Source organism: Zosterops lateralis (assembly GCF_965231275.1).
Source record: "Zosterops lateralis genome assembly, chromosome: 1".
Taxonomy (NCBI): Eukaryota; Metazoa; Chordata; class Aves; order Passeriformes; family Zosteropidae; genus Zosterops; species Zosterops lateralis.
Window position 1 is genome coordinate 485,000 of NC_139762.1, and position 27,037 is coordinate 512,036.

Genomic DNA, 27,037 nt, shown 5'->3' on the forward strand with positions numbered 1-27,037 from the left:
CTGAGACTGGGACAGGAACTAGAACTGGACAGAGACTGGAATTATGATTGGACAGAGATTGGGATTGGATTGGGGTTGGGCCAAGAACAAGGGCTGGTCTGGGACTGGGGCTGGGACTGGGGCTGGGACTGGGGCTGGGACTGGAACTGGACTGGGCAGAGGATTAGGCTGGGCCAGGATGGCGTGACTGAGGCTGGGAGGCTCCTGTCAGGACCCAGCCGGGGCTGTGCCTGGGGGCTTTGCTGCTGCCCCAAATGTCCCCGTGTCCCCGTGTCCCACTGTCCCTGCATCTCAGTGCTCTGGTGTGCCAGTGTCCCCATACCCTGATGTGCCAGTGTCCCCACATCCTGACATCCCAATGTCCCCATACCCTGATGTGCCAGTGTCCCCCTATCCCGACGTGCCACTGTCCCCCTATCCCGACGTGCCACTGTCCCCATATCCCGACGTGCCAATGTCCCCATATCCCAACGTGCCAGTGCCATGGGGATGTACTTTATCCTGGACTTTATTCTGGTGTCTTGGTGTCTCACTGTCCCCATGTCCCAGTGTCCCGGTGTCCTGGTAACCCAGTGCCACCATGTCCCCATGTCCCGACATCCCAACATTCCTGTGTCCCCGTGTCCTGGTGTCCCCCTGTCCCCATGTCCCCGTGTCCCCCTGTCCCCCTGTCCCCATGTCCCCATGTCCCCGTGTCCCCATGTCCCCATGTCCCCCTGTCCCCATGTCCCCGTGTCCCCATGTCCCCGTGTCCCCATGTCCCCGTGTCCCCCTGTCCCCATGTCCCCATGTCCTCCTGTCCCCCTGTCCCCATGTCCCCATGTCCTGGTGTCCCCATGTCCCCATGTCCCCGTGTCCCCCTGTCCCCCTGTCCCCCTGTCCCCATGTCCCCCTGTCCCCATGTCCCCATGTCCCCATGTCCTGGTGTCCCCGTGTCCCCGTATCCTGGTGTCCCCATGTCCCCATGTCCCCATGTCCCCATGTCCCCGTATCCTGGTGTCCCCGTGTCCCCGTGTCCCCATGTCCCCGTGTCCCCATGTCCCCATGTCCCCCTGTCCCACCTGTCCTCGCCGCAAAGGGGGGTCGGTACCGGGGTGTCCCCCAGGTGTCGCTGGGGGGTCCCCCGGGGGTGTAGCCGGGATCTGGGGAAGGGGGCGTGGCTCGGTATCTCATGGGCGTGTCCTTTTTACTGGGAAAGGGGGCGGGGCCAAGGATCTGCTGGGCGCCCCCGGGCGGGGCGGGGCGGGGCTGGGGGAGGGGTCCCGGCGCCCCCCGCGCCCATTGGCTGAGCCCGCGCTGGCCCCGCCCCCGGGCCCGCTGTCAACACGCAGCGCCCGCCGCGCCCGCCGGGCCGGGCCGAGCCCTGCCGAGCCCTCCCGAACCCGCCCGAGCCCTCCCGAACCCGCCCGAGCCCAGCCGAACCTGCCCGAGCCCAGCCGAACCCGCCCGAGCCCAGCCGAACCCGCCCGAGCCCTCCCGAACCCGCCCGAGCCCTGCCGAGCCCTCCCGAACCCGCCCGAGCCCTCCCGAACCCGCCCGAGCCCTGCCGAACCCGCCCGAGCCCAGCCGAACGGAGCCGGGCCGAGCCGAGTCGAGCCCAGCCGAACCCAGTGCAGCCGAGCCGAGCCGAACTGAGCCGAACCGAGCCGAACCCAGCTCAGCCCGCCCCAACCCAGCCCAGCCGAGCCCAGCCGAACACCGAACCGAGCCGAACTGAGCCGAACCCAGCCGAACCCGAACCCAGCCGAACCCAGCTCAGCCCAGCCCGCCTGAGCTCAGCCGAACCGAACCGGGCCGAGCCGAGCCCGGCCGAACACCTAACGGAACCGAACCGCGCCGAACCGAACCGAACAGAACCCGATCCCAGCCCAGCCGTCCCGACCCATTCCGAGCCGTTCCGAGCCGTTCCGACCCATTCCGAGCCGTCCCGAGCCGTCCCGAGCCGTTCCGAACCGTCCCGAGCCGTTCCGGGCCGTTCCCAGCCCCGGGCTCCCCCCCGGCCGCTCCGTGACTAAATAAGGCCGATGGCGCGGCGCTCACCGGGCGGGTAGAGCGGGGGGGGGGCTCGGCCCCGCCGCCCCCGGAGCCCCCCCGGAGCCCCCCCGGGCCCCCCCGGGCACCCAACACCGAACGGGGCCGGGCTGGGCGGGGGAGGCCCCCCCGGGACCCCCCGGAGCGGCGCCGTCCTTGGCTCAAGGGCAGCGGGACCCCCCCCGGTGCCCCCCCCGGTGCCCCCCCCGGCGCCGCCCATGGGCCCGGCACGATGCCGGTGCGGCGGGGGCACGTCGCCCCCCAGAACACCTTCCTGGACACCATCATCCGCAAGTTCGAGGGGCAGAGTGAGTGGGGGGCGCCGGGGGGAGCCGGGGGGGGGGGATTGGGAAACACCGGGAGACACCGGGGAGCACCGGGGGGGGGAGGGGGAGAGGGGGGTCTGGCCATGGGGGGTTGGGGTGGTGGGGACGAGCCTAATTGGGGAGGGGGCACCACCTGCTTCAACCCCCAGTATCCCCCAGTATCCCCCTGGGTGGGTTTGGGGTGACAGGGACAAGCCCAATTGGGGAGGGGGCACTGCCTGCCCCAGTAGCCCCCAGCAGCCCCCTGGGTGGGTTTGGGGTGATGGGGACAAGCCCAACTGGGGAGGGGGCACTGCCTACCCCAGCCCCCAGTAACCCCCAGTAGCCCCCCGGGTGGGTTTGGGGTGACAGGGACAAGCCCAACTGGGGAGGGGGCACCGCCTGCCCCAGTAGCCCCCTGGGTGGGTTTGGGGTGATGGGGACAAGCCCAACTGGGGAGGGGGCACCGCCTGCCCCAGTAGCCCCCCGGGTGGGTTTGGGGTGACAGGGACATTCCCAGCTGGGGAGGGGGCACTGCTCACCCTGGCATCCAGCTCCAGGTGGGGTTGGGGTGATGGGGACAAGCCGGGTTAGTGGGGGATTACTGCCCACCCTCTCCTCCAGCAGCCCCCGGCCCTGGGGGGGGGCACAACTGGGGCTTCCCCACAGCCCCCAAGGTGTGGAGCCCCCCCACCACCAGCCCAGGCTGCTGCGGGGCTGGGGGTCCCGTGTTCCCCCCCCCCACCATCCCAGGCTGCTGCAGGGCTGGGGGTCCCGTGTTCCCCCCACCACCAGCCCAGGCTGCTGCAAGGCTGGGGGTCCCGTGTTCCCCCCACCTCTGGGGCAGGGAGACCTGGCAGAGGGGGCTCTGGGGGGGCTCTGAAAAGTCTGGGGGTTCCCAGCCCCTCTGTGGGGTCAGGCCCTGAGCATCCCCCAGGCTGGAGACAGGGCAGGGATGGGGAGAAATGCTGCTGGGGGACAGGCTGGGGGTCAGGCCGGGGGGTGTCACCCTGCTGGGAGGTGTCACCCTGCTGGGGGTCAGGCCGGGGGTGTCACCCTGCTGGGAGGTGTCACCGTGCTGGGGACAGGCTGGGGGTCGTGAGGTCTGGCCTGGCTGGGCTGCTGCCCTTAGGATGTGGTTTGGGGGGTTCCCAGGGTCCCCATGGCGGGGGGGTCCCAGGGTCCCCATGGTAGTGGTGTCCCTAAGGGGGCTCTGCAGTTGTGGGGGTTCCCGTGGTGATGAGTCCCTGCTGTTGTGGGGTCCCTGTGAGGTGCCTGTGGTGGTTGTGGGGTCCCTGTGGTTATGGGGTCCCTGTGATGGTGGGATCCCAACAGTTCTGGGGTCCCCCATGGCAGTGGTGTCCCTAAGGGGGTTGTGGGGGTCCCTGTGAGGATGAATCCCTGCTGTTGTGGGGTCCCTGCTGTTGAGGGGTCCCTGTCACGATGAGGTTCCCTGTGGTTATGGGGTCCCTGCAGTGCTGGGATCCCCTGTGTCCCCGTGGTTATGGGGTCCCTGTGATGGTGGGATCCCAACAGTTCTGGGGTCCCCATGGCAGCGATGCCACCAGCTTTGGGGGGTCCCTGGGGAGCGAGCGGGATGACTCATGAAGTGTTTGCCCCTGGGAAAGCCGGACCCATGGACGGATGGAGGGACGGACGGGTGGACGGAAGGATGGATGGATGGATGGGTGAACAGATGGACGGATGGATGGATGGACGGACGGATGGAGGGACGGATGGAGGGATGGACGGACGGATGGATGGATGGACAGATGGAGGGACGGATGGAGGGATGGATGGATGGATGGATGGATGGAGGGATGGACGGATGGACAGATGGACAGATGGACAGACGGAAGGATGGATGGATGGAGGGATGGATGGATTGATGGATTGATGGATGGATGGACAGATGGACGGACGAATGGATGGAGAGGAGCCTCCCTGTGGGGCTGCCGGGCCGGGGGATGCTCCAGCCTAAACCCCCCCATCCCCTTGTCCCCTCCAGGCCGCAAATTCATCATCGGGAACGCCCGCGTGGAGAACTGCGCCGTGATCTACTGCAACGAGGGGTTCTGCCGGCTCTGCGGGTACTCGCGGGCCGAGGTGATGCAGCAGCCCAGCACCTGCGACTTCCTGCACGGGCCCCGCACGCAGCGCCGCGCCGCCGCACAGATCGCCCAGGCCCTGCTGGGCGCCGAGGAGCGCAAGGTGGAGATCTGCTTCTACCGCAAGGATGGTACGGACCCCAGGGGACAGCAGGGGACGGGGGGATAGCAGGGGACAGCAGGACACAGGGGGACAGGAGGACACAGGGAGACAGCAGGGTGGCACCAAGGGTGGCAGGTGTGGGAGCGCAAGGTGGAGATCTGCTTCTGCCACAAGGATGGTACGGACCCCAGGGGACAGCAGGGGACAGGGGGACAGCAGGGTGGCACTGAGGATGGCAGGTGTGGGAGCACGAGGTGGAGAGTTCCTTCTGCCACAAGGATGGTGCAGACCCCATGAGGGACCAGGGGACAGGGGGACAGGCAGGGACAGCAGAGTGGCACTGAGGGTGGCAGCACCAGGTGGAGATCTGCTTCCACCGCAAGGATGGTACGGACCCCAGGGGACAGCAGGGGACAGGGGGACAGCAGGGTGGCACTGAGGATGGCAGGTGTGGGAGCACAATTTGGAGATCTGCTTCTACCGCAAGGATGGTACGGACCCCAGAGGACAGCAGGGCACAGGGGGACAGGGGGACAGCAGGACATGGGGGGACAGCAGGGTGGCACCAAGGGTGGCAGCACAAGGTGGAGAGTTCCTTCTGCCACAAGGATGGGACCAGGGGACAGGGGGACAAGCAGGGACAGGAGGGCTGCACTGAGGATGGCAGCACCAGGTGGAGATCTGCTTCTACCGCAAGGATGGTACGGACCCCAGGGGACAGCAGGGGACAGCAAGGGACAGCAGGGTGGCACTGAGGATGGCAGGTGTGGGAGCATGAGTTGGAGATCTGCTTCTGCCACAAGGATGGTACTGACCCCACGAGGGACCAGGGGCACAGGGGGACACGGGGGGACAGCAGGGTGGCACTGAGGATGGCAGCACCAGGTGGAGATCTGCTTCTACTGCAAAGATGGTATGGACCCCAGGGGACAGCAGGGCACAGGGGGGCAGTGGGGCACAGGGGGACAGACAGGGACAGTGGGGTGGCACTGAGGGTGGCAGGTGTGGGAGCACAAGGTGGAGATCTGCTTCTATCTCAAGGATGGTGCAGACCCCCCTAGGAGGACTGGGTTGGAGACAGGGGGACAGCAGGGACAGGGGGACAGCAGGGACAGAGGGGACAGCAGGCACACAGGGGGACAGCAGGCACAGGGACAGACCTGGGTGCCAGGAGTTGTTGGCACAGGAGGGAACCCAAGGGAATCCCGGGGGTTCACAGTGTTGGTGGCTCCCAGCAGGGTGGCAGCCTGGCTCTGGTGAGGCACTGCCACCCTGTGAGTCCTCAGCCCTTCCTGGTGCCACCATGGCCAGCAGGAGGGACCCCAGGGAGCCCCAGGCTGTGGGTGCAGCGTTGTGGGGTGCAGGGATCCCCCCCAGAGGGCGATGCCACACTCAGGGGTGCTGTGTCACCTGGAGCAAGGACAAGGGAGAACTGGGCTGAGTGTCACAGTGCTGCCATCCCAACCAGGCAGGTGACACCCCGGGGGTCCCTGTGCCCCCCAGAGCTGCCTCCCCACATTGGTGGAGCTGGTGTTTCCCCTCCCCGTGGCCCTGTGCCAGTGCCAGGTGTCCCTGCTGTCACCAGGGCTGTCCCCGCTCTGGGCACACGGCCCCGGTTCCGCTGCTGGAGTAAACAAAGCTGGTGGCAGCTGCTGGTGTGGCCACGGCTCTGCTCAGAGCCACCACCACAGCCCCAGGAGCCCTGGGGGGGTTTGGGATGGGGCCAGGGGCACCTCTCCTGGCCCTGGGACCCTCATCACCCTGCCCGGCACACCCCAGTGCTCTCTGGACTGTGCTGTGGGGCACAGGAGGACATGGGTGCCCCCCTAAAATCTGTGTTGAGCCCCCTTGGGGTGACACTGATCAGCCCTGCCAGGCTGTGCCAGAGGGGTGGGGGATTGGGGTCCTGCTTGGGGCCTTCCTTGAGTCCCCACAGCCCCCAGCTGTGCCCCCCGAGCAGCGTGGGGGTCTCACCCCCTCCCAGCCCTCAAGGGGTGGCACAGGGGGTTCCCAGAACTGCTGAGGGGTCCCAACCTCTGCCAGGCCTTGGAAGCCTCTGTGGGGCCCATGGGGAGTGTGATGAGGGCCCTGGGGGTGCTCTGGGGCAGGGGCAGCCATGGGGACCGGCTGTCCCTTGGGATAGCAGATAGGAGCCTTGGCAGTGAGTTTTCCCTGGATTTGGGGTGTCCTGCTCCCACTGAGGGGCCCCTTGCTGGGGTGGGTGGTGGCCCTGGGGGCTGCAGTGATGCCACCACGGTTGTCACCTCCCCACAGCACTGTGCTGTGTGCCTGGGGGGTCCACTCAGTGCCCTGGGACCCCCAGGCTGTGGGGCAGGGCCTTGTCCCCAGTGCCTCCAGCATCCCTGCTGTCCCATGGGTGCCCCCAGGATTGTGTTGTGGTGCCCCCCACCCCCCTGCAGCCCCCACCCCGAGCCCCCGGCGTGCCCCAGTTCCCTATGCCGTGTCCTGGTTCCCGGAGCCGCCGCGGTGGAGCCGCCGCTGCTGCTGCAGCCATTTGTCTTCCCGACGTGTTGTTTGTGGTGCCGGGGACACGGGGAGGTCACGGCGCCCCTGGGGCACCTGTGTCCCCACAGAGACACCCCAGGGACCCCCAGGCTGGGTGGGGGACAGGGAGAGGCTACAGACCCCCCCCAGTGCTGTTGTGGCTTTTGGGGGTCCCCCCTGTGTGTGGCCCCCTGGGGTTGGTGCAGGGGGGGAGCACCGAGAGGAGCCAGATTGGGGCTTTGTCCTGAGATAAGGGGGGGCTTTGGGGGTCTCCTGGTGCCAGAGGGGTGTCCCCAGCCTGGCTGAGAGCTGGGGGGGCAGGGGTGGGGGTCCCAGGGCAGTGGGGGGGTGGGGGTGCAGGGGTGAGGGTCTCCAGGGCAGTTGAGTGCAGGGGTGGGGGTCCCAGAGCAGTGGTTGTGGTGGGGGTGCAGGGGTGGGGGTCTCAGGGCAGTGGGGGCAGGGGTGGGGGTCCCAGAGCAGGGGGTGCAGTGGGGGTGCAGGGGTGGGGGTCTCAGGGCAGTGGATGCGGTGGGGGGGGCAGGAATGGGGGTCCCAGGGCAGGGGGTGCAGTGAGGGGGGGCAAGGGGGTCTCCCCCCGCTTTGGGGGTCCCGGTGCCCCCCCCTGGCAGTCACAGGGTGCTGGGGGTGCAGTGAGGGGGTTTTGGGGGGATTTGGGGCTCAGCTCTGGGGGTGGGAGAGGGTGAGGGGGGCAGGTCTAGAACAGGATGCCCCTCTGTGTCCCCCCATGGCCCCCACCCCAGGGCTCCCCCCACGGCTTCACCTGCCCCCCTGGGGGTCCCCCCTTTGCCCCCCCACCCCAGGGCTCCCCCCATGGCTTCACCTGCCCCCCTGGGGGTCCCCCCATCGCCCCCTCTCCCCCAGGACCAGCCCCCACCAGGCAGCCAGACCGGGGGGGGTCTCAATATTCCCTGGGGGCGGCTGAAGCCGGCGGTGACAGCGACCCCTGTGCGTGTTGGTGGCACTAATCCCCTGGTGGCCAAAGCCTGGGGCCCCCCTGTGCCCCCCCGGGCTGGCCCCGCGTGTGCCGGGGAATCCCCCCGCCCCGGGACCGTGAACGGGGCCAGCTGGAACCCGCCGTGCCGGGCCCTGGGCCAGCCCTGGGCGGGGGGACACACCGCCTGGGGGGAATTCGGGCTTTGGCATCACCGGCGTGTCCCCAGAGCCCCCTCAGAGCCCCCTCAGAGCCCCCTCAGAGCCCCCTCAGAGCCCCCTCAGGGTGTGGGGTGCTGGAGGGAACAGGAAGCCCCCCCTTATCCCCCAGAGGTTGCCCCAGGCTGCCCTGACCCCCCCCCGGCCCAGCTGTGGCACAGGATTAACGCCACAGCTGTTAACGAGTTCTGAGCGGATTAACCCGGGCTGGCACCCCCAGAGCCCCCCGGGCCCCTCCCCAGCCCCGCTGCCCACGCACAGAAATGGCCAAAATATTTGGGGTGAGAAAGGGGGGGCACTCACACCCTTCAGTGCCTCAGTTTCCCCCCGTGTGGGGCAGCTGAAGTGGGGCTGAGTGGGGGAGTCGGGGTTGGGGGGCACACGGGGGGGGACCCCCAGAGTGGGGGGCAGGCCCAGGAGGGGGTCCCCAGTAGGGTTGGGGTGAGGAGGGGGCGCCCAGCAGGGACTGGGTGGGGCAGTGTGTCCCAGGATGTTTTGGGGTGTCCCCCAGGATGTTTTGGGGTGTCCCAGGATGTTTTAGGGTGTCCCAGGATGTTTTGGGGTGTCTCAGGATATTTTGGGGTGTCCTCATAGATGTTTTGAGGTGTCTCAGGATGTTTTGGGGGGTCCTCACGGATGTTTTGGGGTGTCCCAGGATGTTTTGAGGTGTCTCAGGATGTTTTGGGGTGTCCCCCAGGATGTTTTGGGGTGTCACTGCCCCTGTCACTGTCCCCCCTCCCCGCAGGCAGCTCCTTCCCCTGCCTGGTGGACGTGGTGCCCGTGAAGAACGAGGATGGCACCGTCATCATGTTCATCCTCAACTTCGAGGCCGTGAGGGAACCTGAGCCCGGGGAGGCCCCGACCCCCAGCACCAACCACTGGGTCACCCCGGCCCCCTGGGGGCCCGCAGGTATGGGGGGACAGGGACATGGGGACACAAACAGGTGTGGGGGGACAGGGACATTGGGTCACCCCAACCCCCTGGGGGCCTGCAGGTATGGGGGGGACAGGGACATGGGGACACAAACAGGTGTGGGGGGGACAGAGACAGTGGGTCACAAACAGGTGTGGGGGGACAGGGACACTGGGTCAGCCCCCAGGTATTGGGGGGACAGGGACAGTGGGTCACCCCAACCCCCTGGGGGCCTGCAGGTATGGGGGGGACAGGAACATGGGGACACCCCCAGGTATGGGGGGACAGAGACATTGAGTCACCCCCAGGTATGGGGGGACAGGGACACCCCCAGGTATGAGGGGACAAGGACACAGGGTCACCCCCAGGTATTTGGGGGGACAGGGACACTGAGTCACACCCTCCCAGGTCCCTGCAGGGGCAATGGGCTCAGTGCCACCAGGCCGGTGTCAGCCCATGTCCTGCTGTCCCCATGTCCCAGGTGTCGCTATAGGGCACATGAGGACAGTGGGCAGCACCATGGGGAGGGGGTCAAACCCTGCCCCTGACCCCTGCCCTGACCCCTGCCCTGACCCCTGCCCTGACCCCAGCCCTGACCCCTGCCCTGACCCCCAGCCCTGACCCCCTGCCCTGACCCCAGCCCTGACCCCTGCCCTGACCCCCAGCCCTGACCCCAACCCTGACCCCAGCCCTGACCCCAGCCCTGACCCCAGCCCTGACCCCAGCCCTGACCCCTGCCCTGACCCCAGCCCTGACCCCCAGCCCTGACCCCAGCCCTGACCCCCAGCCCTGACCCCCAGCCCTGACCCCAACCCTGACCCCCAACCCTGACCCCAACCCTGACCCCAGCCCTCACCCCAGCCCTGACCCCAGCCCTGACCCCAGCCCTGACCCCAGCCCTGACCCCAGCCCTGACCCCCAGCCCTGACCCCAGCCCTGACCCCCAGCCCTGACCCCAGCCCTGACCCCAGCCCTGACCCCCAGCCCTGACCCCAGCCCTGACCCCCAGCCCTGACCCCCAGCCCTGACCCCAGCCCTGACCCCAGCCCTGACCCCAGCCCTGACCCCCAGCCCTGACCCCTGCCCTGACCCCAGCCCTGACCCCCAGCCCTGACCCCTGCCCTGACCCCAGCCCTGACCCCCAGCCCTGACCCCCAGCCCTGACCCCAGCCCTGACCCCCAGCCCTGACCCCAGCCCTGACCCCTGCCCTGACCCCTGCCCTGACCCCTGCCCTGACCCCTGCCCTGACCCCAGCCCTGACCCCCAGCCCTGACCCCAGCCCTGACCCCTGCCCTGACCCCAGCCCTGACCCCCAGCCCTGACCCCAGCCCTGACCCCTGCCCTGACCCCTGCCCTGACCCCAGCCCTGACCCCCAGCCCTGACCCCAGCCCTGACCCCTGCCCTGACCCCTGCCCTGACCCCAGCCCTGACCCCTGCCCTGACCCCCAGCACGCAGCCGGTCCCTGTGGCCGCAGCAGCCCCACGGGGGGGATTTGGAGCCGGGTCCTGACCCCGGCCCAGCCCTGACCCGGCGCTGTCCCTCCCCAGGACGCAGCCGCTCCCTGCGGCTGAAGCTCTTGGCTCTCACCGGCAGCCGCCAGTCGCTGCCCCCCGAGCCCCCCGAGCCCCCGGACGTGGTGGTGGTGGACCCGGGGGTGATGGACCCCCTGGCCGTGGACCTGGCCCTCCCTGCCAGCGACTCGGGCCCCGAGGACGCCTCGTCCTCGCTGGATCCCGGCGCCGGGGACCGTCCCGAGGACGAGGCGGCGCTGATGGGGGACCCCGAGGTGACACAGCCGTCCCCGCGGGCCGAGCGCCTGGCGCTGGCCTTTGCCAACCACAGCCTGGCCCGGAGCCGGTCCCGGGAGCGCCGGTCCCGGGAGAGCCTCCGCAGCCTCCGCCGCGCGTCCTCCGTCGATGACATCGAGGCCATGAAGGGGGACGGGGACAAGCGATGCCACAGCCGACACGCCAGTGCCAGCGCCGGCCTGCACCGCGGGTCCAGCACCGGTATGGACAGCCTTGGGGATGGGGACATGGGGACATGGGGACAGCCTTAGGGATGGGGACATGGGGACAGCCATCGGGGCTGGGGACATGGGGACGTGGGGACAGCCTTAGGGGATGGGGACATGGGGACAGCCTTAGGGGATGGGGACATGGGGACATGGGGACATGGGGACAGCCTTAGGGGATGGGGACATGGGGACAGCCTTAGGGGATGGGGACATGGGGACGTGGGGACAGGGGGACAGCCTTAGGGGATGGGGACATGGGGACATGGGGACAGCCCCCAGGGCTGGGGACATGGGAACATGGGGACAGCCATTGGGGCCAGGGACAGCCCCCAGGGCTGGGACATGGGGACAGCCTTAGGGGCTGGGGACATGGGGACAGCCCCCAGGGCCGGGGACAGCCACTGGGGCTGGGGACATCAGGACAGCCCCCAGGGCCAGGGCCAGCCATTAAGGCCAGGGACAGCCCCCAGGGCCGGGGACATGGGGACAGCCACAGCCACACACCCCGGTGACCCCGCTGCCCCACAGCAGTGCCCGGGGCTAGAGGGGACTGGGGATCCCCCCATCCACCACCAAGACCCCCCCAGCCCCTCCCGCAGCCCCCTCGGCCCCACTGAGCCACAGTGTGGGACCACCCTGGGAACCACCTCGGGAATCACCTCGTTGGCCCCGGAGCCCGTTAAGCGCATTAAGATAAGGGACAATTACTATAATGATATTAAAGGTAACTGAGAGCAGCTCTGCAGGTCCCCGGGGGCCGGTGACACACGGCTGGGCCCTCCCCTGCCCTGGGGGCTCCACATTGGTGGGACCCCAACCCTGGAGGAGCTGTGGGATCCCCCCAGGGACTGTGGGACCCCTGTCACAGGGGCCTTGGGAAGCTGTGGGGCCTGTCCCGGGGGGCGCAGGGTCTGTGAGGCCCGGTGGCAGGAGCAGGATATGTGAGCCCCGGTGGCAGTCCCCAGTACCGGTGGCAGTCCCGGTGCCGTGGGACACCGTGGTGACAGTACCAATGCTGGTGGCAGTCTCGGTGCCATGGGACACCGCGGTGACAGTCCTGGCGCCGTGGGACGCCATGGTGACAGTGACAGTGGCAGTCCCCAGTCCCAGTGGCAGTCCCCAGTGCCAGTGACAGTCCCGGTGCTGTGGGACTCCACAGTGACAGTCCCCAGTGCCGGTGGCAGTCCCCGGTGGCAGTCCCAGTGCCGGTGGCAGTCCCGGTGGCAGTGGGACACTGCAGTGACAGTGACAGTGACAGTGCCGTTGTGTCCCCCAGGCGCGGTGGCCGCGGTGACAGTCCCGGTGCCGTGGGACACTGCAGTGACAGTGAGAGTGGCGGTGGCAGTCCCGGTGCCGTGGGACACTGCGGTGGCAGTCACCGGTGCCAGTGGCAGTCCCGGTGCCCTGGGACACTCTGGTGACAGTGACGGTGGCAGTGGCGGTGACAGTGACGGTGACAGTGCCGTTGTGTCCCCAGGCGCGGTGACAGTGGCAGTGGCAGTCCCGGTGCTGTGGGACACTGTGGTGACAGTGGCAGTGACAGTGCCGTTGTCCCCCCAGGCGCGGTGGCCGCGGTGACAGTCCTGGTGCCGGTGGGACACCGTGGTGACAGTGACAGTGACAGTGACAGTGCCGTTGTGTCCCCAGGCGTGGTGGCTGCAGTGACAGTCCCAGTGCCGGTGGCAGTTCCTGGTGCTATGGGACGCCACGGTGACAGTGACGGTGCCGGTGGCGGTGACAGTGACAGTGCCGTTGTGTCCCCAGGCATGGTGGCTGCAGTGACAGTCCTGGTGCTGGTGGCAGTCCCGGTGCTGTGGGACACCGTGGTGACAGTGACGGTGGCGGTGGCGGTGACAGTGACAGTGACAGTCTCGTTGTGTCCCCAGGCGCGGTGACAGTGACAGTGGCGGTGGCAGTTCCCGGTGCTGGTGGGACACTGTGGTGACAGTGACAGTGACAGTCCCGTTGTGTCCCCAGGCGCAGTGACCGTGGTGACAGTGACAGTGGCGGTGGCAGTTCCCGGTGCCGTGGGACACTGTGGTGACAGTGACAGTGGTGGTGACAGTGACAGTGACAGTCCCGTTGTGTCCCCAGGCGCGGTGGCCGCGGTGACAGTGGCAGTGACAGTGACAGTGCCATTGTCCCCCCAGGCGCGGTGGCCGTGGTGACAGTCCCGGTGCCGGTGGGACACTGTGGTGACAGTGACAGTGACAGTGACAGTGCCATTGTCCCCCCAGGCGCGGTGGCCGTGGTGACAGTCCTGGTGCCGGTGACAGTCCCGGTGCCGGTGGGACACTGTGGTGACAGTGACAGTGACAGTGCCGTTGTCCCCAGGCGCGGTGGCCGCGGTGACAGTGGCAGTGACAGTGACAGTGCCGTTGTCCCCAGGCGCGGTGGCCGCGGTGCGCAGCGCTCTGCTCAACTCCACGTCGGACTCGGACCTGGCGCGGTTCCGGGCCATCGGCCGCATCCCCCAGATCACCCTCAACTTCATGGACCTGCAGCCGGGGGGGCTCCTGGCCCCGCCCCCCGCCCCCCGCCCCATCATCGCCCCCACCAAACTGCGCGACCGCACACACAACGTCACCGAGAAGGTCACACAGGTGAGGCCCGGCCAGGGGACAGGGGGACAGGTGACACAGGTGAGGCCTGGAGGGGGGACAGGTGACACAGGTGAAGCCTGGGCAGGGGGACAGGTGACACAGGTGAGGCCCTGGTGGGGGGACAGGTGACACAGATGACACAGGTGAGGCCCTGGTGGGGGGACAGGTGACACAGGTGAGGCCCAGAGGGGGGGACAGGTGACACAGGTGAGGCCTGGGTGGGGGACAGGTGACACAGGTGAGGCCCTGGTGGGGGGACAGGTGACACAGGTGAGGCCTGGCCGGGGGGACAGGTGACACAGGTGGGGCCTGGGCAGGCGGACAGGTGACACAGGTGAGACCTGGGCAGGCGGACAGGTGACACAGGTGAGGCCCGGCCGGGGGACAGGGGGACAGGTGACACAGGTGAGGCCTGGAGGGGGGACAGGTGACACAGGTGAGGCCCTGGTGGGGGGACAGGTGACACAGGTGAGGCCTGGGGGGGGGGGGACAGGTGACACAGGTGAGGCCCTGGTGGGGGGACAGGTGACACAGGTGAGGCCTGGCTGGGGGGACAGGTGACACAGGTGAGGCCTGGAGGGGGGACAGGTGACACAGGTGAGGCCCTGGGGGCTGTGGAGGGCCCCGGGGCTGTGTGGTGCAGGAGGTGACTGGGAGGTGCAGGAGGTCACTGGGTGATGCAGGAGGTGACTGGGTAGCACTGGAGGTGACTGGGTGGTGCAGGAGGTGACTGGGAACACCAGGTGGTGGCAGAGGTGGCACGAGGTGCAGGGATGGCCAGGTTATACTGGACAATTTCAGTGAGGATGTGGCCGGGCTGTGCCAAGGTGGCCTGGCAGTGACAATGTGTCCCGGCAGTGACAAAGTGTCCCAGCAGTGACAACATGTCCAGGCAGTGCTGGAGGGGATGTGCAGTGCTGGAGGTGGCCGAGTGCTGCCAAAGTGTCTGAGTGATGCCAGAAATGTCCCGGCGATGCCAAAGTGACCCGGTGGTGCCAAAGTGACCCGGCAGTGCTGGAGGCAGCCGGGCAGTGCCAGGGAGGCTCGATGGTGCTGGGGGCTCTGCCCCAAACTGCCCTGGGGGGTCTGCCCCAAACTGCCCGGGGGCTCTGCCCCAAACTGCCCGGGGGGTCTGCCCCAAACTGGCCAGGGGGTCTGCCCCAAACTGCCTGGGGGGTCTGCCCCAAACTGCCTGGGGGGTCTGCCCCAAACTGACCAGGAGGTCTGCCCCAAACTGCCCAGGGGGTCTGCCCCAAACTGCTCGGGGGGTCTGCCCCAAACTGCTCGGGGGATCTGCCCCAAACTGCCCGGGGGCTCTGCCCCAAACTGCCCAGGGGGTCTGCCCCAAACTGCCCGGGGGTCTGCCCCAAACTGCCCAAGGGGTCTGCCCCAAACTGCCCGGGGGGTCGTGGCCACGCTGTTCTGGTGTTTTGGGTGCCGTGGCTGGGGGGAGCCGGGTCTGGGACAGTCCCTGGGGGGCTCCCAGTGAGATGTAGGGGGCAGACGCCTGTTAGTGCTGTGATCCCCCTGGCCTTGGTGCCATGATCCACCATCACCCCGGTGCTGTGATCCCCCTGGCCCCGGTGCCGTGATCCACCTCACCCCAGTGTGGTGATCCCCCATCACACCAGTGCTGTGATCCCCCTCACCCCTTTGCCATGGTGCCCCTGGCCCCTGTGCTGTGATCCCCCTGGCCCTGGTACCGTGATCCCCTATCATCACCTGGGTGCCATGATCCCCCAGGCCCCGGTGCAGTGATCCTCACTCCAGTGCCATCATCCCCCTCACCCCAGTGCCGTGATCCCCCTGGTCCCAGTGCCATGATCCCCATCACCCCTCACCTGTGACCCCCCTCACCCTGGTGTGATGATCCCCTTTGCCCCGGTGCCGTGATCCCCCTCACCCGTGATCCCCCTGGCCCCTCACCCGTGATCCCCCTGGCCCCTTTGCCATGATCCCCCTCACCCCAGGGCCGTGATCCCCATCACCCTGGTGCCGTGACCCCCTTTGCCGTGATCCCCTTTTCCCCGATCCCCCTGCCCCGGTTGTGTCCCTGCCGGTGCCCGGCCCTGGCCGTGGTCTCTAATCCCCTGCCCGTTGTGTAACCACCATCTGCCGCTGCACCGGGAGGCGCCTCTTAATTACACCCCGACATCCCTCCGCTAATGATCCGGGGGGGGGGGGGCTGGGGGGGCTGCGGGCATTCCCGGGGGGCCTGCGGGGTGGGGGGGGACCCGCCCTCGGTGCCGCCCCGGGGGTCCCTGGGGGTCCTGCGGTGTCCCCGCGGTGTCCCCGGGGGTCCTGGGATGTCCCCGGGATGTCCCCGGGGGTCTCCAGCAGCCGGCGGGGGATGGAGCGGCCCCGGAGCATCTGCGCGACCCCCCCGGGACCCCCCGGCCTGCACATGCCCGGGCACGTGAGGGAGCCCGAGGGGAGCGTGGCTTCACCTGGAGCTCCAGTCCCTCTGCCGGGGCTCCCACCTGGAGCTCCGGGGGTCTCCAGTCCCCTCCGGGGGTCTCCAGTCCCCTCTGGGGGTCTCCAGTCCCTCTGCCGGGGCTCCGGGGGTCTCCAGTCCCTCTGCCGGGGCTCCGGGGGTCTCCAGGCGCTCTGTGGGGTGTCCCCCCCTCATTCCCCATCCCCAAATCCCCCCAGCTCCCCTTGATTGCCTGGGCCGGGGTTAATTGTCCCCGGGGACATGAGGAGACAGCGGGGACAGGGGGGACAGAGGGGACACTCGGGGTGTGTTCTGGAGTGGGACCCCAGACCCATTCAGGGTGTGTTCTGGGGGGATCCCCGGGTGGGACCCCAGACCCATTCAGGGTGTGAGGACCCGGCGGTGCCACCAGCGGGGGGGGGGCGTCACTGGGGTCACATCAGCGGCATTGGGGGCGGGTTGGGGACTCCAGGGACCCCCCATTGCCCACCCCGGCCCTGCTGGCACCGCCTGGGAGGGCGGGGGCGCTGCCCCAGGTCCCTGTCCTTGGGGCTGGGGGTGTCCAGAGGGGCCGGGGGTGGCCAGGGGGGCCTGGAGGGCACAGCTGAGGGGCAGTGCCAGGCCTGGGGGTGTCCAGAGGTGGCAGGAGGGGCTGGGGGTGTCCAGGAGGGGCTGGGGGTGTCCAGGGGGCCTGGGGGTGTCCAGGAGGGGCTGGGGGTGTCCAGGAGGGGCCGGGGGTGTCCAGGGGGCCTGGGGGGGCACAGCCGTGGGGCAGTGCCAGGCCTGGGCTCTGGCCAGGGACACGGGGACATGGGGACACCGGGAGCCGTGAATCAGCCGGGGCTGCCAAGGCAGGGCCAGCTCAGCGCCACCGTCACTGTCCGTGTCCCCATCCCTGTCACTGTCCCTGTCCCCGTTCCCATCCCTGTCCCCATCCCTCTCCCCACCATCCCTGTCCTTGTCCCCTCCATCGCTGTCCCCATCACTCCCTGTCCTCATCCCCATCCCTGTCCCTGTCCCCATCACTGTCCTTGTCCCCCATCATTGTCCCCATCCCTGTCCCTGTCCGTGTCCCCACCCCCATCAATGCCCCCCATCCCCATCCCGCCGCTGCCGGGGCTGTGCAAGTCCCGCTTTGGGGGTCTCCGGTGTGGTTTGGGGGTCTCCGGTGTGGTCTGGGGGTCTCCGGTGTGGTCTGGGGGTCTCCAGTGCGGTCTGGGGGTCCCCCAGTGCGGTCTGGGGGTCTCCAGTGTGGTCTGGGGGTCCCCCGGTGTGGTCTGGGGGTCTCCAGTGTGGTCTGGGGGTCCCCCGGTGTGGTCTGGGGGTCTCCAGTGTGGTCTGGGGGTCCCCGGTGTGGTCTGGGGGTCCCCAGTGCGGTTTGGGGGTCCCCGGGGGGTTTGGGGGTCCCCAGTGTGGTCTGGGGGTCCCCCGGTGTGGTCTGGGGGTCCCCGGGGGGTTTGGGGGTCTCCAGTGTGGTCTGGGGGTCCCCGGTGTGGTCTGGGGGTCCCCCCTGGGGTCTGGGGGTCTCCGGTTCCCTCCGGACGGGATCAAACCCCGGTTCCTCCCCCCGTCCCTCCCCCGGGGAGTGGCTCAGCCCGGGGCCGGGTTGGGGGGGGGCTCGGGGGTCCCGCCCCGCTCCATCTGCCGCTCTCGGGGCCGGGGGGGGGGGGGGCTCGGGGACCCCCGGAGCGCGGCCATGGCCCCGGTGAGGGGGGACAGCGGGGACCGCCCCGACGGGGAGCGCCGGGACCGGGTCCGCCGGGCGGTGAGGGTCTCCAGCCTGGTGGCCCAGGAGGTGCGGGGGGCTCGGGGGGGCTCGGGGGGGCTCAGGGGGCTCTGGGGGGACCCGGTAGGACCAGGGGAGGGGGCTCGGGGGTCCTCACCGGGAGGGAATAGGGGGACCCGCAGTTTGTGCCACCGCTCGGGTTTGGGGGGATCTGGGGGGCTCTGAGGGGCACCGGGGCGCTCTGGGGGGCTCTAGGGGGCTCAGGGGGCTCGGGGGGGCTCGGGGAGACCCGGCAGGACCAGGGGAGGGGGCTCGGGGGTCCGCACCGGGAGGAAAAAAGGAGAACCCGCAGTTTGTGCCGCCGCCGCTCGGGTTTCGGGGGTCCCGGGGGGTTCCCACGCTGGTGGGGGGGGGATATGGAGCCTGGGGGGGCACCGGGGGGATCTGGGGGGCTCTGAGAGGCACCGAGGGGCTCTGAGGGGCTTTGAGGGGCTCTGAGCGGCACCGGGGGGCTCTGGGGGGCTCTGGAGAGGGTCCGGCGGGCGGTGAGGGTCTCCAGCCTGGTGGCTCAGGAAGTGCGGTGGACTCTGAGGGGCTCTGGGGGGCTCTGAGGGGCTCTGGGGAGGTTCTGGGGGGCTCTGAGGGGCTCTAGGGGGCACCGGGGGGCTCTGAGGGGCTTTGAGCGGCACTGGGGGGCTCTGGGGAGCACCGGGGGGCTTTGAGGGGCTCTGAGGGGCTCTGAGGGGCTCTGGGGAGCACCGGGGGGCTTCGAGGGGCGTTTGGTGGTCCCGGGATTCTCGGGGGGTCTCCCCCCACGGCGGCAGAGGGGACCCGGGGTTTATCCTGCCCTGAGGGGTCCCCGGGGTGTCCCCACACACCCCAATGGGGGGCGCTGAGCAGGGGGAGGGCGCTGGGGGTCTCAGCAGGCGGCTCTGAAGGGCTGGGGGCGCCTGGGGGGTCCTGGGAGGTCCTGGGGGGGTCTGAGTGTCCCCCGTTTGGGGAGGGGGTCCTGTAGCTCCTCACTGGGTCTGGGGTACCCCCACTGTTGGAGTAGGGGGGCACTGCTGGTTGTGGTGGGTGACCCTGGGGGTCCAGGGTGGTTGTGGTGGGTGACTTTGGGGGCCATAACCCCCCTGGGGGGTCCCCGCTGCCCACCCGGTGCCTTGGCCGGGCCCAGCTGTGTCCAGATGTGTCCAGATGTGCCGTGGTGGCTTGTGGGGTGATGTGGGGTAACGGCTCGTGGCTGATGTGGCCTCTGCTTTGTCCCTGGCGGTCCCCAGGGTGTCCCAGGCGGTCCCTGGGGTGTCCCAGGGTGTCCCAGGCAGTCCCCAGGTGGTCCCAGGATATCCCAGGGAGTCCCCAGGGTGTCCCAGGTGATCCCTGGGGTGTCCCAGGCAGTCCCAGAGTGTCCCAGGGTGTCCCTCGTAGCCGTTCCCTTGCCGGTGTCTTTGGGGCGTCTTTGGGGCGTCTTTGGGGTGACTTTGGGGTGACTTGGGGGCGACTTTGGAGCATCTTTGGGGTGTCTGTGGGGCGTCTTTGGGGTGACTTTGGGGCGTCTTTGGGGCGTCTTTGGGGCGACTTTGGGGCATCTTTGGGGTGTCTGTGGGGCGTCTTTGGGGTGACTTTGGGGTGTCTTTGGGGCATCTTTGGGATGGCTTTGGGGCGACTTTGGGGCGTCTTTGGGGCGTTTTTGGAGTGTCTTTGGGGTGTCTTTGGGGCAGCTTTGGGGTGTCTTTGGGGCGTCTTTGGGGTGACTTTGGGGTGCCTTTCGGGTGCCTTTGGGGTGACTTTGGGGCGCCTTTGGGGCGTCTTTGGGGCGACTTTGGGGCATCTTTGGGGCGTTTTTGGAGTGTCTTTGGGGTGTCTTTGGGGCGTATTTGGGGCGACTTTGGGGCGTCTTTGGAGTGTCTTTGGGGCAGCTTTGGGGTGTCTTTGGGGTGTCTTTGGGGTGTCTTTGGGGTGGCTTTGGGGTGGTTTTGGGGTGTCTTCGGGGTGTCTTTGGGGTGTCTTTGGGGCGTCTTTGGGGCGACTTTGGGGTAGTTTTGGGGCGTCTTTGGGGTGTCTTTGGGGTGACTTTGGGGTGGCTTTGGGGTGGTTTTGGGGTGACTTTGGGGTGGGTCAGCAGCACCGTCCCCGTGCAGGGCTCGGGGCTGGGGCGGTCGCACCGCCCCCCCAGGGACGTCACCCCGTCACGGGGCCTGTCCCCCACCCCACCCTGCCACGGGTGTCACAGGCAGCAGCGGGTGCCACCGTGTCCCCGTGTCCCCCGTGTCCCCATGTCGGGGGGTCCCGAGGGGGCTGCGACCCCCCAGCTCAGCGCCGTGAGTACCCCCAGGGGGGCAGCCCTGCAGGGTGGGGGGCTTGGGGGGTCCCAGCATTGGGGTGTCCCCTTGTCCCCACGGCGCCCCGGTGTCACCTGGCTGAGGGTGACCGCCCTGGGTGACACCTGCAGGGGACAGGGGGGGGTCATGGGGGGTGGGTGTGCCTGGGGGTGTCCCCAGGGGGGTCTCGGGGTCAGTGATAAGGTGGGTGTGAGTGTTTAGTGAGGTCTGGGGGTCTCAGGGGGCGTTGGGTGGTGCCAGGCCTGTGTTAGGGCAGGTGTGGGGGGCACAGTCAGGTGTGGGGGGCCCAGACAGGTGTGGGGGGCCCGGACAGGTGTGGGGGGCACAGGCAGGTGTGGGGGGCCCGGACAGGTGTGGGGGGCTCAGGCAGGTGTGGGGGGCCCAGGCAGGTGTGGGGGGCCCAGACAGGTGTGGGGTGCCCAGGCAGGTGTGGGGTGTCCAGACAGGTGTGGGGTGCCCAGACAGGTGTGGGGGGCCCGGGCAGGTGTGGGGGGCACAGGCAGGTGTGGGGGGCTCAGGCAGGTGTGGGGGGCACAGACAGGTGTGGGGTGTCCAGACAGGTGTGGGGGGCCCGGACAGGTGTGGGGGGCACAGGCAGGTGTGGGGTGTCCAGACAGGTGTGGGGGGCACAGTCAGGTGTGGGGGGCTCAGGCAGGTGTGGGGGGCCCGGGCAGGTGTGGGGGGCACAGACAGGTGTGGGGGGCTCAGGCAGGTGTGGGGGGCACAGACAGGTGTGGGGGGCTCAGGCAGGTGTGGGGGGCACAGTCAGGTGTGGGGGGCTCAGGCAGGTGTGGGGGGCCCGGGCAGGTGTGGGGGGCCCGGGCAGGTGTGGGGGGCTCAGGAAGGGGACACTGCCAGTGCTGGTGTTGGGTGTCTGTGGGTTCTGGATACCCACTGGGGCAGGATTTGAGGTTCTCTGGCTGTGGGGTATGTGCTGGGGCAAAATTTGAGGTTCTGTGGCTGTGGGACACTGCCGGGGCAGGATTTGGGGCTCTGTGGGGCACTGCTGGGGCAGGATTTGAGGTTCTGTGGTTGCGGGGTACCCGCTGGGGCAGGATTTGGGTTTCTGTGGCTGTGGTGTATGTGCTAGGGCAAAATTTGGGGTTCTGTGGCTGTGGGGCACTGCTGGGGCAGGATTTGGGGTTCTGTGGTTGCGGGGTACCCGCTGGGGCAGGATTTGGGGTTCTGTAGCTGTGGTGTACGTGCTGGGGCAGGATTTGAGGTTATATGGTTGTGGGGCACTGCCGGGGCAGGATTTGGGGTTCTGTGGTTGTGGAGTATCCACTGGGACGGGATTTGAGGTTCTGTGGCTGTGGGATACCCACTGGGGCAGGATTTCAGGTTCTGTGGCTGTGGTGTATGTGCTAGGGCAAAATTTGGGGTTCTGTGGCTGTGGGGCACTGCTGGGGCAGGATTTGGGGGTCTGGGACTGTCAGGTACCTGCCAGAGCAGGGCTGGGGATCCCTGTGGTATCCTGGGGGTCCCTGCCTAGTGCTGGGGGTCTCTCTTGGGTTCTGAGGGTCCCTGCTCAGTGCTGGGGGTCCCTATGGGGTGCTGGGGGTCCCTGCTGGGTGCTGGGGGGTCCTGCTGGGTGCTGGGGGTCCCTGTGGGATGCTGGGGGTCTCTGAGGGTCTCTGATGTGCTCTGGGGGTCTCTGGTGTGCTCTGGGGGTCTCTGGGTGTCTCTGGGGGTCTCTGGGGGGTCTCTGGTGTGCTCTGGGGGTCATTGGGTGGCTCAGGGGGTCCCTGGGTGTCCCTTGGTGTGCTCTGGGGTGCTCTGGGGTGCTCTGGGGGTCCCTGGGGGTCCCTGGGGGTCCCTGGGGGTCTCTGGGGGTCTCTGGGTGTCTCTGTTGTGCTCTGGGGCTCTCAGGGGGTCTCTGGGGGTCTCAGGGGTCTCAGTGTATCTGGGCCGCCCGTGGGCGCGGGTGTTTTGGGTCGCGGCAGGTGCGGCCCCGCCTGTCCCGGGGGGTGTCGGGGGTGTCACTGTCACCGCAGGTGTCGGGGACGCGTCACCGGGGCGGGAACGTGTCGTGTCGTGTCCTCGGGTGTCGCCGAACGTGTCACCGCCATCTGTGTCACCGTCACTGCGGGGGGGGGCACCGGGCCCGGGGACCCCCGAGCTCTGCGGGGCTGGGGGGCGCAGGGGGGGCTGGGGGGTGTCACCAGGGCTGGGGGGCTCAGGGGGGGCTGGGGGGTGTCACCAGGGCTGGGGACACGTTGGGCTGGGGGGTGGTGGCTTTGGGGGGCTGGGGACCCCATGGTTGGGGGTCCTGGGGGGCTCTGGAGACCCCATGGCTGGGGGTCCTGGGGGGCTCTGGGGGACCCATGGCTGGGGCTCTGGAGACCCCATGGCTGGGGGTCTCGGGGGGCTCTGGAGGACCCATGGCTGGGGGTCCTGGGGGGCTCTGGAGACCCCATGGCTGGGGGTCCTGGGGGGCTCTGGGGGACCCATGGCTGGGGCTCTGGAGACCCCATGGCTGGGGGTCTCGGGGGGCTCTGGAGGACCCATGGTTGGGGGTCCTGGGGGGCTCTGGAGACCCCATGGCTGGGGGTCCTGGGGGGCTCTGGGGGACCCATGGCTGGGGCTCTGGAGACCCCATGGCTGGGGGTCTCGGGGGGCTCTGGAGGACCCATGGCTGGGGGTCCTGGGGGGCTCTGGAGACCCCATGGCCGGGGCTCTTGGGGGGCTCTGGAAGACCCCATGGCTGGGGGTCCTGGAGGGCTCTGGATGCCCCATGGTTGGGGGTCTTGGGGTGCTCTGGGGGACCCGTGGCTGGGGGTCTCAGGGGGCTCTGTGTGTCCCCATGTCTGGGGGTCCCGGGGGGCTCTGGAGACCCCACAGTTGGGGGTCCCAGGGGTCTCTGCATGTCCCCCCCGTGTATGGGGGGCTGGCACAGGGAGGGGGATACCAGGACAGCCCCCCGCCCCTCTCTGCCCCCCCCGGGGCTACACTGGGGGCGGGAGGTGGATTTGGGGGATCCCCAGGTGTGTCTGTGGGGCGGGAGGTGAATTTGGAGGGTCCCAGGTGTGTCTGTGGGGCGGGAGGTGAATTTGGGGGTTCCAGGTGTGTCTGTGGGGCGGGAGGTGAATTTGGGGGGTTCCAGGTGTGTCTGTGGGGCGGGAGGTGAATTTGGGGGGTTCCAGGTGTGTCTGTGGGGCGGGAGGTGAATTTGGGGGGTTCCAGGTGTGTCTGTGGGGCGGGAGGTGAATTTGGGGGTTCCAGGTGTGTCTGTGGGGCGGGAGGTGAATTTGGGGATCCCCAGGTGTGTCTGTGGGGCGGGAGGTGAATTTGGGGGTTCCAGGTGTGTCTGTGGGGCGGGAGGTGAATTTGGGGGTTCCAGGTGTGTCTGTGGGGCGGGAGGTGAATTTGGGGATCCCCAGGTGTGTCTGTGGGGCTGTTTTGGGGGGGCTGTGACTAATTGGGGGGGGGTCCTGGCCACTCTCCCTTCCCATCCATCCCCCCCCAGTTACCTGTGGGGCCGGGGGGGGTCCCCATTTAGGGGTCCCCACTTAGGGGTCAGCTCAGATGGGGTGGGGTCCCCCCCAGCCCACAGGGGGGGCTATAGGGGTCGGGGGGTGCCTGAGGGGGGTCGGGGGGTGCCCGAGGGGGTCGGGGGGTGCCCGTGGGGGGCGGGGGTCTCTCCCCAGGGCCTCCCCCCGCCCCCCCCGCCCCAGGCCGGGGTTTGTCCCACTTTGCCGTGGCAGATGCGATAAATTTAGCGGCGAGAGCGGCTGGTGGCTGGAGCCGCCCCCCGGCCCCCCTTTCCTCCCCTCCCTCCCCTCCCCCCGGCCCCCCCGCCCCCCCCGCCCCCGCTCGAACCGCGGCCAGGAACGGACAGGACAGGGCAGGGGAGGCCGGGACTGTGGGGCTGGGGTCCAGAGTGTGGGGCTGGGGTCCAGACTGCGGGATCGGGGTCCAGTCTCCAGGATTGGGGTCCAGACTGCGGGGCTGGGGTGCAGACTGTGGGGTCGGGGTCCAGAGTGGGGGTTTGGGGTCCAGATTGTGGAGCTGGGGTTCAGGCTCCAGGGTTTGGGGTCCAGACTGCGGGGTCAGGATCCAGATTGGGGGTTTGGGGTTCAGATTGTGGGGTCAGGGTCCAGACTGAAGAGTTGGGGTCCAGATTGTGGCTTTGGGGTCCAGAGTGTGGGATCGGGGTCCAGAGTGTGGGGTCGGGGTCCAGACTCTGGGTTTGGGGTCCAGACTGCAGGGCTGGGGTTCAGACTCCAGGATTAGGGTTCAGACTGTGAGGTCGAGGTCCAGAGTGTGGGATTGGGGTCCAGACTGCAGGGTCGGGATCCAGATTGTGGAGCTGGGGTCCAGATTGGGGGTTTGGGGTCCAGACTGTGGGGCTGGGGTTCAGACTCCAGGTTTGGGGTCCAGACTCTGGGTTTGGGGTCCCCCTCCAGGCCCTCCCTGGGGACACCCCACACTTCCTGCCGGCACCGATGGGGGGCTCTGTGCCGTGGTACCTGTCACCCCCCGTGTCCCCAGGGCCCCGTGTGACCCCGTGACACCCCAGGGGACACCCCAGGGGACACCCCAGGGGACACGTGGGGGGTGTTGGGGTTCACCCCGGAACTGGGTCCCCATAGGCAGGGGACACGTGTGGCCCTGTCCCTGTCACAGGCGCGTGGGGACACGGTGACAGCGGGAATCCCCCGCCGGGGGTGGCGCCTGTGACGCAGCAGCTGCGGCGTGTCCCGGTGCTGTCACCGCGTGTCACCCGCCGAGTGTCACTGTGTGTCACCACGTGTCCCGGCAGCATCGCTGTGTGTCCCTGTGCTGTCACTGTGTGTCCCCGTGCCGTCACTGTGTGTCCCCGTGCTGTCACTGTGTGTCCCCGTGCTGTCACTGTGTGTCCCTGTGCCGTCACTGAGTGGCCCAGTGCTGTCACCGCGTGTCCCAGCGCCATGGCCGTGTGTCCCTGTGCCATCACTCTGTCCCTGGTGCTGTGTGCCCGTGTCACTGTGTGTCACCGTGTGTCCTGGTGTCATTTCTGTGTGTCCCTGTGCCATCACTGTGTCCCTGGTGCTGTGTGCCTGTGTCACTGCATGTCACTGTGTGTCCCAGCACTGTCACCGCGTGTCCCCAGTGCTATGTGCCTGTGTCAATGCATGTCCCGGTGCCATCACCGTGTGTCCCAGCACCATCGCCCTGTGTCACAGTGTCATTACTGTGTGTCCCTGGCACTGTGTCCCCATGTCACTGTGTGTCCTGGTGCAGTCACCAAGTGTCCCTGCCACTGTGTGTCTCTGTCACTGCGTGTCACTGTGTGTCCCAGCACTGTCACCACGTGTCCCGGCCATATCGCCGTGTCTCGGTGGCATCCCTGCGTGTCCCTGCCGCTGTGTGCCCATGTCACTGCGTGTCACTGTGTGTCCCAGTGCAGTCACTGCGTGTCCCTGCCACTGTGTGCCCGTGTCACCGTCTGTCACCGTGTGTCCCAGTGCCATCACCCTGTGTCCCAGCACTGTCACCGCGTGTCCCAGCACCATCGCTGTGTGTCCCAGAGCCGTCGCTGTGTGTCCCTGCCACTGTGTGCCCATGTCACTGTGTGTCCCGGTGCTGTCACTGTGTGTGTCTGGCGCCGTGTGCCCGTGTCACTGCGTGTCACTGTGTGTCCTGGTGCCATCTCCCTGTGTCCCAGCAGTGTCACCGTGTGTCCTGGTGCCATCTCCCTGTGTCCCAGCAGTGTCACCGAACACTCACATATCCCATCACCCCATGGCTGTTCCCACTGCCCCACGAGCCCCCCGGGTCTGGTGGCCCCTGGGGACAGAGGTGACAGGGCCTGTGTGCCGGGAGGGGCTGTGACACTGGGGGACACTGGGAACCACATCCTGGCCCGTGGGCACCACACAGGTTGGGGGACCCCCCTGGGATGTCCCTGGGATGTCCCTGGGTGTCCCTGGATGTCCCAGGTGTGTCCCTGGGTGTCCCTGGGTGTCCCAGGTGTCCCTGTGTGTCCCCGGGTGTCCCAGGTGTGTCCCTGTGTGACCCTGGATGTCCCAGGTGTGTCCCAGGTGTGTCCCTGGGTGTCCCTGACGTGTCCCTGGGTGTCCCTGGGTGTCCCTGGATGTCCCAGGTGTGTCCCTGGGTGTCCCAGGTGTGTCCCAGGTGTGTCCCTGAGTGTCCCTGGGTGTCCCTGGGTGACCCTGGATGTCCCAGGTGTGTCCCAGGTGTGTCCCTGTGTGACCCTGGGTGTCCCTGGGTGTCCCAGGTGTGTCCCAGGTGTGTCCCTGTGTGACCCTGGGTGTCCCTGGATGTCCCTGGGTGTCCCAGGTGTGTCCCAGGTGTGTCCCTGAGTGTCCCTGGGTGTCCCTGGGTGACCCTGGATGTCCCAGGTGTGTCCCTGGGTGACCCTGGGTGTCCCAGGTGTGTCCCAGGTGTGTCCCTGGGTGACCCTGGATGTCCCAGGCGTGTCCCTGGGTGTCCCAGGCGTGTCCCTGGATGTCCCAGGTGTATCCCAGATGTGTCCCAGGTGTGTCCCAGGTGTGTCCCTGGTGTGTCCCAGGCGTGTCCCTGGTGTGTCCCAGGTGTGTCCCTGATGTGTTCCCAGGCACTGTCCCCCCTGTCCCCCCTGTCCCCCCCACACCTGGGGCAGGTGTTGTTGCCCTTGGGGTGCCCAGGTGCCCTCAGGGGGTTGGGACGTGTCACCCATGGGCACCCACAGTGTCCCCACGGTGTCCGGGGAGGGCGGGGGGCTCTGGGGGCCGGGGGGCGCTCCCTGGCCGTGGCTGTGGCAGCAGCCCTGGAGCAGCCTGGGAAAAAAATTAA

At 68.5% G+C, this 27,037-nt stretch overlaps 1 protein-coding gene across 1 annotated transcript in view; it reads left to right on the top strand.

Annotated features, from left to right (window-relative positions):
• Positions 1-2,263: 2,263 nt before the first annotated feature.
• Positions 2,264-27,037, top strand: part of KCNH2 (potassium voltage-gated channel subfamily H member 2) — a gene marked incomplete at both ends in the record, with an annotated part of 48,127 nt that continues 23,353 nt past the window's right edge. The window contains 5 exons of the mRNA XM_083872749.1: positions 2,264-2,339; positions 4,345-4,575; positions 8,968-9,132; positions 10,686-11,147; positions 13,544-13,758. Coding sequence (XP_083728875.1) covers positions 2,264-2,339; positions 4,345-4,575; positions 8,968-9,132; positions 10,686-11,147; positions 13,544-13,758 — 1,149 coding nt within the window. The remainder of the gene's footprint in view (positions 2,340-4,344; positions 4,576-8,967; positions 9,133-10,685; positions 11,148-13,543; positions 13,759-27,037) is intronic.